General features: G+C 42.1%; 1 protein-coding gene across 1 annotated transcript; it reads right to left on the reverse strand.

Annotated features, from left to right (window-relative positions):
- Positions 1-9,026: 9,026 nt before the first annotated feature.
- LOC129554177 (olfactory receptor 5B12-like) lies at positions 9,027-9,971 on the reverse strand. The gene has a single exon (XM_055422791.2). The coding sequence runs from the start codon at positions 9,969-9,971 to the stop codon at positions 9,027-9,029; it is 945 nt and encodes a 314-aa protein (XP_055278766.2).
- Between the last annotated feature and the right edge of the window lie 2,864 nt (positions 9,972-12,835).

Here is a 12,835-nt window from a genome sequence, read left to right on the forward strand (position 1 = left end):
ACCCTGCTGACTGGAAGTTGGTACTTGCCAGCTGCCTCTACAAAGATTACATCATGACCATTGCAAGCTGCTGACCTTCAACACCCCCTGAAAGAAGTTCAGGGTGAAAATCAGGAATGAGGCACTCTGTGCTCTGGAAAAAAAAAAAACAAAAAACTGGCAGGACAGGCCTTCAAATAGTTAGATCTTTTCATAAAAAGGTTTTATGAGTTCCAATTCTTGCATCTTCTCATACCGAGAAAAAACACTGATGTCATTAATGGTGAAATCTGCTTTGGCTATTAAAAAAAAAAATTTCTTTTTTTTTTACAATTAAAAGTCAAAATAGAGTAGCTATGGTTCAGACAATCCTGGGAAATAACTATTTCCCAGATATCCTGAAAAATGATATAATGGGTGTGATTTCAGATTAGATGCTGTGACCTAATGTAGAACTTAATGCTCCTGTAATGCATTGGAAAGACTGATGCTAAAGCTGAAACTGCAATACTTTGGCCACCTCATGTGACGAGTTGACTCACTGGAAAAGACTCTGATGCTGGGAAAGGTTGGGGGCGGGAGGAGACGGGGACGACAGAGAATGAGATGGCTGGATGGCATCACCGACTCTGTGGACATGAGTTTGAGTGTACTCTGGGAGTTGGTGATGGACAGGGAGGCCTAGCGTGCTGTGATTCATGGGGTCGCGGAGAGTCGGACACGACTGAGCGACTGAACTGAACTGAACTGAATGCATTTTTGCTTCTGTACTTTGCTTGCTGCTCATAAAACCAAAGTTACTCCATTTTAAGATAAGGTTGTTTTTAAGTAAAGATTCCTAAAATTGTTTTTGAAAAAATAAAAATCAATAAATAAAGTTACTCCAAAATGCAATCCCAATTCCTTTTCTACTAATTTTTTTCTACTCAAGCCACAGCACTCTGCTGCTGCTGCTAAGTTGCTTCAGTCATGTCCGACTCTGTGCAACCCCATAGATGGCAGCCCACCAGGCTCCTGTGTCCCTGGGACTCTCCAGGCAAGAACACTGGAGTGGGTTGCCATGTCCTTTTCCAATGTATGAAAGTGAAAAGTGAAAGTGAAGTTGTTCAGTCGTGTCCGACTCTTCACGATCCCATGGACTGTAGCCCACAGGCTCCTCCGTCCATGGAATTCTCCAGGCAAGGGTACTGGAGTGGGGTGCCAGTGCCTTGTTCATCACTGCACTACCAGTTCAGTTCAGTCGCTCAGTCGTGTCCGACTCTTTGCAACCCCATGAATCACAGCACGCCAGGCCTCCCTGTCCATCACCAACTCCTGGAGTTTATCCAAACTCATGTCCATCGAGTCGGTGATGCCATCCAGCCATCTCATTCTCTGTCGTCCTCTTCTCCTCTTGTCCCCAATCCCTCCCAGCATCAGAGTCTTTTCTACTGAGTCAACTCTTAGCATGAGGTGGCCAAAGTGTTGGAGCTTTCTCATCAGTCCTTCCAATGAACACCCAGGACTGATCTCCTTTAAAATGGACTGGTTGGATCACCTTGCAGTCCAAGGGTTAGCACTATAACCACCAACAAAATTACAAGATGAGGTTAGATGAAAACTTAATATGAGAAGCAGGTTAGGGTTTCCCCTTTGTATGGTCTTAAATTACCTCTTTTAAATAGAGGGAAATTTGACATATTATATCAGTTTCAGATGTACAACATAATTACTTGATACTTGTATGCATTGCAATATGATCATCACAGTAAATCTAGGTAGCATCCATTCCAATACATAGTTATTACAATTTTCTCCCCTGTGATGAGGATTTTTAAGATCTGCTCACTTAATAACTTTCAAATATGTAATAAAGGAATATGAACTATAGTCAGTATGCTGTGCGCTGTAGCTCCTATGATTTATTTACTTTGTAACTACAAATTTGTACCTTGTGAATTATCTTATCTCATTAATTTGAATACACTTGTTGGACCATAAGTGGATTCTTTGGCGTACATGTTTAACCTTAAAAGTCCTCACTTCTAGATTTCTCATTTCAGAGGGGAACAAAAGCGAAACCCTTCACTACACTTAGCCTCACTTTCTGTATTTTTTTAAACGAATTAGTGATTCCCACCCTTGATGTTTCATACAGTGGTTTGGTGATGAAATAAGACGGAGGATGTGAAATGCTTAGCAAATCACTCAGTCTACATAGAAGACTCCTCTTGTTGTCAGAGAGTGCTACCCAAGGTCACTCTGACTAATGTATTGCAGCGATGTCATTGTGAAGGAAAAGGCCTCCCGCACTGAGACCCGCTTGTAATAAAATAAAATAAAGTGAACCAGGTGCCTGGGGCACCAGGTTATTCTCACTCTAGTGAGTTTCAGTAAAGTCAGGTTGGGACTTAAGGGGCTTCCCTAATAGCTCAGAAAGTAAAACATCTGCCTGCAATGCAGGAGACCTGGGTTCAGTCCCTGATGTTGGGAAGACCCCCAGAGAAGGAAATGGAACCCACTCCAATATTCTTGCCTGGAGAGTTCCATGGACACAGGATTCTGGTGGGCTACAGTCCATGGCATCTTGAAGAGCTGGATGCTGAATGAGTGGCACACACAGGGACTTTAGGGTCTGATGACAAATGTCTTGATGGGGGTTAGTCTGACATGAAGCTCTCAGGAAGAGATTCTCCTGTGATCCATCCACAGGTCCATGACTCGTGCACTGAATATTTTAATGAAAATCTTACCTGTGGGGACCAAGTACTTAGGAAACTAAGGAAAGTCATGGGTGTATGAGTTGGTATTTCTTCTCCAGTATACCCATCTGTTCTCAAAAATAAAGAAAAAGAGGCTATTAATTTGGAAGCAGCTGATGTGGGCTTCACAGCAGGAAGGAAAACACCAAGGGCAGGGGCATCGAACCACAAAGCCTCAGACGTTACTTCCATAAATCCTGTGGGATAGTTTTTCTTTCCCTTTGGAAGTAAATAGCTTTCTGTGTCTATTGTGTCCTCGAATTCGGAAACCTTAGCCTGATTGGAGTAAAATCTAGCAGATGACAAGTATTCCAGCTCTATCCCAAGCCAACACTGATCTTGCTTCCCTTTTATGCATATTCTGTACTTTTAGATGAACTGTGTTTCTCAGATTTCTTACAGTCACATAAGGGTCGCGTGGTTTTCCAAGTAATTCATTTCTAAGTGGTAAAGAGAGACCATACCTTTTCGTTCTTACACTTCGTAACACTGACATCTTCCCAAGTGACTCTAAAGGTTTCTGCAAGTGAAATGAGAGAGTGTGATAAAAATTCATGGTGGATAATAACCATACACTCCTCTCACATCTGCAAGGAAATTTCTTTGTGTGTATGAAGAAAACTTTTGTAGCAAGAGAAACAAACAGGTTAGGACCTGTGCCCCTGGAAAGGGCCACGGAAGAGGGGATTACAGGGCAAAGATCCTTCCTGGAGAGTGAGTGGTTGGAGCCACGTGTTTGGTACCCCAGCCTGGGGGCCTGACACCAGGAAGATGAGTCCCGTCAGCTGGTCAGAAAAACTAGACTAATAGGATGCCTGTAAGACAGCATATTAACAATTTAAATTAACCTGGAAGGCTTTCAGATTTTTACTGGTGAGTATCAAGTTGGTGTCAATTTGTCATAAAATGGCCTTTACATGTTGTGATATGTTCCCTTTAATTCCACTTTAATATTTTTATATCATGAATAGACAATGAATTTTGTCAAATGCTTTTTTTTGACATTGCCATACTACCCCAAAAAATCTATATATAATGCAATTACTTTCAAAATACCCATGCATTTGCATCCATGAGATTATCATGTGATCTTTACCTTTCATTTTATTAATGTGCCTTACCACATTGATTGATTTCTGGATGGTGAACAATTCATGTGAAATAATTGAAATAAATCTTACCTGATCATGGTGTTAAATCTTCCGATTGCTCAAGAGATGTCTTCATAATTGTTATCACAACACAGAATGACTTGTAGTGTTCTAACATCTGAACACTGAGACATAGGCTAGGTTATTCATAGAGATTGACAAGGACCAGTCAGGTCAACTTGTACTTTGAGCTTAAATGCCAGTCTCTAAGTAGGCAGCCTGACTGCATGCATAAAGGAAGGGAAATAGAATGTGTCCTAGGCTGAATACCTGATGACAGAGTCGTCTTATTTTAAAATTAAATGTTATTTTTATTTCCATTAGCTAAAATACGCCTTTATTATTATTTCTCTTGTCTTATGAACTGTGGACTGTGGACTGTGTTAGTCGCTCAGTCATGTCTGACTCTTTAGGACTCCATGGACTGTAGCGCCCAGGTTTCTCTGTCTGTGGAATTCTCCAGGCAAGAGAACTGGAGTGGATTGCCTTTCCCTTCTCTAGAGGAATTTCCCAAAGCAGGGGTCGAACACTGGTCTCCTGCCTGACAGGCAGATTCTTTACTCTTTGAGCTACAGTGAAGTCTATCTCGTCTTATCAGTTCAGTCGCTCAGTCGTGTCCGACTCTTTGCGACCCCATGAATCACAGCACGCCAGGCCTCCCTGTCCATCACCAACTCCTGGAGTTCACTCAAACTCAAGTCCGTTGAGTCGGTGATGCCATCCAGCCATCTCATTCTCTGTCATCCCCTTCTCCTCCTGCCCCCAATCCCTCCCAGTATCAGAGTCATTTCCAGTGAGTCAACACTTCGCATGAGGTGGTCAAAGTATTGGAGTTTCAGCTTTAGCATCAGTCCTTCCAATGAACACCCAGGATTGATCTCCTTTAGAATGGACTGGTTGGATCTCCTTGCAGTCCAAGGGACTCTCAAGAGTCTTCTCTAGCACCACAGTTCAAAAGCATCAATTCTTTGGCGATCAGCTTTCTTCACAGTCCAACTCTCACATCCATACATGACCACTGGAAAAACCATAGCCTTGACTAGACTGACCTTTGTTGGCCAAGTAATGTCTCTGCTTTTTAATATGCTATCTCCTTCCAAGGAGTAGGCATCTTTTAATTTCATGGCTGCAATCAGCATCCGCAGTGATTTTGGAGCCCCAAAAATTTAAGTCTGACACTGTTTCCACTGTTTCCCCATCTATTTGCCATGAAGTGATGGGACCAGATGCCATGATCTTTGTTTTCTGAATGTTGAGCTTCAAGTCAACTTTTTCACTCTCCTTTTCCACTTTCAGCAAGAGGCTTTTTAGTTCCTCTTCACTTTCTGCCATAAGGGTGGTGTCATCTGCGTATCTGAGGTTATTGATATTTCTCCTGGCAATCTTGATTCCAGCTTGTGCTTCTTCCAGCCCAGCGTTCCTCATGATGTACTCTGCATATAAGTTAAAGAAGCAGGGTGACAATATACAACCTTGACGTACTCCTTTTCCTATTTGGAACCAGTCTGATGTTCCATGATCAGTTCTAACTGTTGCTTCCTGACCTTCATACAGGTTTCTCAAGAGGTAGGTCAGGTGGTCTGGTATTCTCATCTCTTTCAGAATTTTCCACAGTTTATTGTGATCCACACAGTCAAAGGCTTTGGCATAGTCAATGAAGCAGAAATTGATGTTTTTCTGGAAACTCTCTTGCTTTTTCCATGATCCAACGGATGTTGGCAATTTGATCTCTGGTTCTTCTGCCTTTTCTAAAACCAGTTTGAACATCTGGAAGTTCATGGTTCATGTACTGTTGAAGCCTGGCTTGGAGAATTTTGAGCATAACTTTACTAGCGTGTGAGATGAGTGCAATTGTGTGGTAGTCGAGAATTCATTGGCATTGCCTTTCTTTGGGATTGGAATGAAGACTGACCTTTTCCAGTCCTGTGGCCACTGCTGAGTTTTCCAAATTTGCTGGCATACTGAGTGCAGCACTTTCACAGCATCATCTTTCAGGGTTTGAAATAGCTCCACTGGAATTCCATCACCTCCACTAGCTTTGTTCGTAGTGATGCTTTCTGAGGCCCACTTGACTTCACATTCCAAGATGTCTGGCTCTAGGTCAGTGATCACACCATCATGATTATCTTGGTCATGAAGATCTTTTTTGTATAGTTCTTCTGTGTACTCTTGCCACCTCTTCTTAATATCTTCTGCTTCTGTTAGGTCCATACCATTTCTGTCCTTTATCGAGCCCATCTTTGCATGAAATGTTCCCTTGGTATCTCTAATTTTCTTGAAGAGATCTCTTTTCTTTCCTGTACTGTTGTTTTCCTCTATTTATTTGCATTGATCACTGAGGAAGGCTTTCTTATCTCTCCTTACAATACTTTGGAACTCTGCATTCAGATGCTTATATCTTTCCTTTTCTCCTTTGCTTTTCGAGGTCAGGGGTGGCAGCTGAGAGGAGCAACCCCACGTCCAAGGGCCAAGAGGAGTTACTCCACGTTCAAGGTCAGGAGGGGCAGCCGTGTTGAGATACCCCTTGTCCAAAGTAAGGTGCAGCAGCTGTGCTTTGCTGGAGCAGCTATGAAGAGATAGCCCATGACCAAGGTGAGAGAAACCCAAATAAGACGGTAGATATTGCGAGAGGGCATCAGAGGGCAGACACACTGAAATCATAATCACAGAAAACTAGTCGATCTGATCACATGGACCACAGCCTTGTCTAACTCAGTGAAACTAAGCCATGCCATGTGGGGCCACCCAAGACAGGCGGGTCATGGTGGAGAGGTCTGACAGAATGTGATCCACTGGAGAAGGGAATGGCAAACCACTTCAGTATACTTGCCTTGAGAACCCCATGAACAGTATGAAAAGACAAATGATAGGATACTGAATGAGGAATTCCCCAGGTCAGTAGGTGCCCAATATGCTACTGGAGATCAGTGGAGAAATAACTCCAGGAAGAATGAAGGGATGGAGCCAAAGCAAAAACAATATCCAGTTGTGGATGTGACTGGTGATAGAAGCAAGGTCCGATGCTGTAAAGAGCAATATTGCATAGGAACCTGGAATGTTAGGTCCATGAATCAAGGCAAATTGGAAGTGGTCAAACAGGAGATGGCAAGAGTGAACGTCAACATTCTAGGAATCAGTGAACTAAAATGGACTGGAATGGGTGAATTAACTCAGATGACCATTATATCTACTACTGTGGGCAGGAATCCCTTAGAAGAAATGGAGTAGCCATCATGGTCAACAAAAGAGTCCGAAATGCAGTACTTGGATGCAATCTTAAAAACAACAGAATGATTTCTGTTCGTTTCCAAGGCAAACCATTCAGTATTACAGTAATCCAAGCCTATGCCCCAACCAGTAATGCTGAAGAAGCCGAACTTGAATGGTTCAAAGAAGACCTACAAGACCTTTTGGAACTAACATCCAAAAAAGATGTCCTTTTCATTATAGGGGACTGGAATGCAAAAGTAAGAAGTCAAGAAACACCTGGAGTAACAGGCAAATCTGGCCTTGGAGCACAGAATGAAGCGGGGCAAAAGCTAATAGAGTTTTGTCAAGAGAATGCACTGGTCACAGCAAAAACCCTCTTCCAACAACACAAGAGAAGACTCTACACATGGACATCACCAGATGGTCAACACCAAAATCAGATTGATTATATTCTTTGCAGCCAAAGATGGAGAAGCTGTATACAGTTAGCGAAAACAAGGCCGGGAGCTGACTGTGGCTCAGATCATGAACTCCTTATTGCCAAATTCAGACTTAAATTGAAGAAAGTAGGGAAAACCACTAGACCATTCAGATATGACCTGAATCAAATTCCTTATGATTATACAGTGGAAGTAAGGAATAGATATAAGGGACTAGATCTGATAGATAGAGTGCCTGATGAACTCTGGACGGAGGTTCGTGACATTGTACAGGAGACAGGGACCAAGACCATCCCCATCTTGTCTTATACTCTGGTCTAATTTTTAATTAAAATTGTCATGAAAGTCAAAGTGTTAGTCACTCAGTAGTGTCCAACTTTTTGCGACTCAATACAGTGTACTTCAACAGGCTCCTCTGTCCATGGACTTCTTCAGGAAGGAATACTGGAGTGTGTAGCCATTTCCTTCTCCAGGGGATCTTCCTGTCCTAAGTACTGAACCTGGGTCTCCTGAACTACAGACAGATTCTTTCCATCTGAGCCACAAGAAAAGCCCTCCTTGCTGGAAGAAGATGTAAACTCTGAAAATGAGTTGATGAATATGAAACTGAGCTAACAAAAGATGACCATATGTGATGTTTTTTATCAGTGAAACAAGACACAAATGAAAACAAAACTTTAAGCAATAAAACTATAGCCAGGATATTTGGTTCTAAGCTTATGTTTTGGAATGCTTTATCACACATCAAAATCATTGTTTGATTAAATTATATAATATGTATTATAAATATATATAATAGCCTAATCTCATTTATATGAAATTCATTTTTGTCCATTCATGAATGTGTAACTTACATGATTACACAAATGATGTTTTTTGGGGCATTTACTCAATATACATTGAATGAAATGAGAGTGGGGCTGATCATGTGAAATAATGCAATGTAATTAAGCAGAAATTTTATATAACTGAGTTCAAAATTGATACTTACTAAATATTTTTCCTGAGATTTCATATATGTAAGCCATTTGTGTCATACACTTAAATGGATTTGAGGAAGTACATCCAAAATTTACAAAACTATTGGTCTCAGTCCAGTTCAGTTCAGTCGCTCAGCCTTATACTGCAAGGAGATCCAACCAGTCCATTCTAAAAGACATCAATCCTGGGTGTTCATTGGAAGGACTGATGCTAAAGCTGAAACTGCAATACTCTGGCTACCTCATGCGACAAGTTGACTCACTGGAAAAGACTCTGATGCTGGGAAAGGTTGGGGGTGGGAGGCGAAGGGGACGACAGAGAATGAGATGGCTGGATGGCATCACCGACTCTATGGACATGAGTTTGAGTGAACTCCGGGAGTTGGTGATTGTCAGGGAGACCTGGCGTGCTGTGATTCATGGGGTCGCGGAGAGTCAGACACGACTGAGCGACTGAACTGAACTGAACTGAGACCAATAGTTTCCCTAGCTTGATTGCAATGTATGAAATGTGTTTCTACTTAATTAAATTTTGAATCTTATGGAAGACTTTGCCTTCCCCACAGCCTTTTTTAAGGCGCTCTTGACCTCCCTGTTCCTCAGACTGTAGTCCAGTGGATTCAGCATGGGGATGACCATGGCGTAGAACACAGATGCCACTTTGTCTGTGCCCATGGAATGGCGGGAGCCGGGCTGAAAGTACATGAAGGCACCTGTCCCATAGAAGATGCAGATGGAAGTGAGGTGGGACGCACAGGTGGAAAAGGCCTTCTGATGGCCTTCAGATGAGCGCACCCGCAGAACGGTGGCAAAGATAAACAGGTAAGAGATCAGGATGACCGTAATAGTAAAGATGGTACTGAATCCTGCCAAAATAAAAAACACCATCCCACTTCTGTTGCTGTCTGAGCAAGAGAGAGCCAGGAGAGGAGTAGCATCACAGAAGAAGTGATCAATCACCCTGGATCTGCAGAAAGAGAGACTGAATATGTTCCAAGTGTGCACAGAGGCCTCCAGAAAACCAAAAACATAGCATCCTACGACCATCCAGGCACACACCCTTGGTGTCATGATGTTGGTGTAATGGAGTGGCTTGCACACTGCAGCATGACGGTCATAGGCCATTGAGGCCAAGAGAAAAGTTTCCACAACAAGAAAGCCAACAAAAAAGAAAAGCTGAGCAGCACAAGAATTGTAGGAAATGACCTTGTCTCCTGTGAGGAAGCCAGCCATCACTTTGGGAGTGACGGCTGAGGAGTAACCAAAGTCCATCAGGGAGAGGTGGCTGAGGAAGAAGTACATGGGCGTGTGGAGACGAGAGTCCAGCAGGATCAGCGTGGCCACCCCCAGGTTCCCAACCAGGGTGAGGAGGTAGATGAGCGTGAACACGAGAAAGAGTGGGACCTGCAGTTGTGGGTCGTCAGTTATCCCGGCAAGAATGAACTCAGTCACGACCGTACTGTTCCCCATGGGGGTATTTATGCATTATGAAAATGCACTGTGTCAATGAGAAAAGACGGTTCAGTTAGTAACTGAGCTCAGAACCATAATTGCATTCAAGTTATGCTTTACATCCGAATTTTCTGAGTTTAACATGGGCATAAGAACAAAGAGACTTATGCAAAATCACTGCAGAGATCTGTTAAAAATAAAATTTGTTAGGGACTTCCCTGGTGGTTCAGTGGTTAAGACTCCGTGGTTCCCATGAGGGAGTGCAGGTTTGATCCCTGGTTAAGAATGAGGAGCTCATATTCTACAGGGCACAGACAAAAAAGAAAAGTAAATAAATTAATTAAAATTAGATTTGCTGTCCTTCCATTCAGATTTTCAAACAGAATATTCATGCAATAAAATAGTTTATTGTAATTTAATTCATTTCATTGTAGTTACCACTTGTGTATGAAGAGCAGTATTTTATTCTAGCAATACAGATTTTAATATATCATGTTCAAGGCTTCAGTAGTGTCACAGGTAATAGGATACATAGAATAAGTAATTCCCACAGAGCAGGATACTGTAGAAACTCCTATATAAAGAATAAAGACATCAGAGCGTACAAGTTTAAAGTGTAAGTCCAGACTAAGAATATCTGAGTGCAAATTCTATCTCCACCTCGTATGAGATAACCCGGTATTGCTTAATATCATTTGGCCATCATTTTTCCCTTGAACTCATCAACAGACTGGAGTGATAATGCAAACTGGCATTGCGGGCTTTTACACACTGTGACTGTGCTTAGTCATTCAGTCGAGTCCGACATTTTGTGACCCCATGAGCTGTAGCCCACCAGGCTCCTCTATCCATGGGGATTCTCCAGGCAAAAGTACTGGAGCGGGTTGCCATACACACATTATGACTAGGTCAGAGTTATTTGTCTATGCATTGATTACAGGAGTGAATGTTGTAATCGAGAAATTCCAGATAACTCTGAAAGCAAACATCCTATATGCTCACTCATTCATTTGCTTCTTGCCCTAAATCCTTTCACTCTCATATTCTGTCCATACTTTCCTCCAATTTTTCAAATAATAACCCTCTTTCACTCAAGTCATGAACAGTGCAGCTATGCCAAGTAAGAGCTGATTTATTTTCTGAGTCATCTTGTGTATTAACTAGGGTGTCTGAGCCTAGGTTTCTCCTGTAAAATGGAATAAAGAATACCATTTAGCACTTAACCAGATTCAATCAATATAGATATTCTTACTGTTAGAAGATAGTGACAGAATCTGTTTAGGGACCCAAAGCATCAATGAGGTTAAGGAAAACTTCCATTTGAGAATGAAGTGTGGGGTACTGTGTTTTCTCCCATTTCGTTTTTCTTTGCATTAATCTCATTAATCTATGCAGAAGTTAATGATGGCTTGGAGCAAGGTGACGGTGAGCAAAGTAGTGAAAATATTCCAGTTACGAGTGTGATTTCAAAAGTAGAGCTTGCTGGATTTCCTGATATATTCAGTGTAGGACATTAGAGGGAACACTGTTGATTCCTTTTTTTGTATAGTCCTAGAGGGAATGGTGTAGAAGTAGCAGATGTTTGAGAAAGAACAAGAAAGATGATTTCAGATTAGTCATGGTGAGTTTGAGATTTTTTAGGCCATCTAACTTAGAAGGGTTGCATAAACAACTGGACTTGTTGCATGAGATTTTATTAAATCAAAGTATATTGGCAATTGCTATGGTTTAACCTTCTCATATTACATGAAACCCACAAAACGAAATGACATCACTTAAGGAAAGAGATTGGAGAACAAAAAAATCAGGGTATGCTAATGTTAAAGTCAAGATCATGGAACAATACAGCTCTAAGAGGGAAGAAGGAAAGAAAATTGTCACCACTGAGATGAATGCTAGGGAAGCCCTGTCCGGGAACACAGTTTTCAGTTGGACGAGTAGGCTGAGGGAACTTCCAGGGGAGAAGTTAAGCTTATACCGGTTATGCTGATAACTGTGAATTCCAGAAGGAACAGTAGAGTGATTTCAGGATTCCGGCAGGAGTGGCTGCTGGGCTTAGAAAGAGGGATATGAAGAGATGTGGGCATTATTAACCAGGGGTTAAGGGCTGACCTGAGATTCCTCAGTTTCATGGTGAGTGACACACTGATAAAGGCAATTGCCTCAAAGTAGGCGATGATGTCCAGGCTCTGAGGCTGTGGGTGAAAAGGGGGGTGAAGGTCCTGACGGAAGCCTCCTGACCCTGCTGTTGGCGTCAGGGAGGTCACAGGGAGGCATTATTATCCAGAGAAGGTACCCTCTTGTTTATTGTTTACCTAAGTCAGTACTCATATATTAGGTGAGTAAGTAAGTGGTGTTAGTCGCTCAGTCATGCCTGACTCTTTTCGACCCCATGGACTGCAGCCCACCAGGCTCCTCTGTCCCTGGGATTCTCCAGGCAAGAAGACTGGAGTGGGTTGCCATTTCCTTCTCCAGGGGATCTTCTCAACCCAGGGATCGAACCCGGGTCTCCTGTACTGCAGGCAGATTCTTTACCAACTGAGCTACAAAGCAAGCCCATATATTAGATGTCTGTAAATCGGGGGAGGAAGAATATACTGGAAACATTTCATCTTATTTTCTACCACTTCTCAATAATGTGAAGGAGTGCGTCTTAATTGGGCATTTTCCTACAAGGGAGACAGACAGTTTCAGACACATTCTTGTGATGACATTAATGTACTGATAAGAATTATAGAAATCTTTGAATCACGTGTTGACCTTTTCGCAGTCTTTCTTTAAGGATGTTTACGGATTGGATCAGCATATATTTGGTGTTCAGGACATAATTAAAAAGTTCACAAGAAGCTATGTGCCCTCAATTACAATTCAAATTTATTCTT

Source organism: Moschus berezovskii, chromosome 14 (assembly GCF_049115385.1).
Source record: "Moschus berezovskii isolate FMDL1 chromosome 14, NW_MosBer_1.0, whole genome shotgun sequence".
NCBI lineage: Eukaryota > Metazoa > Chordata > Mammalia > Artiodactyla > Moschidae > Moschus > Moschus berezovskii.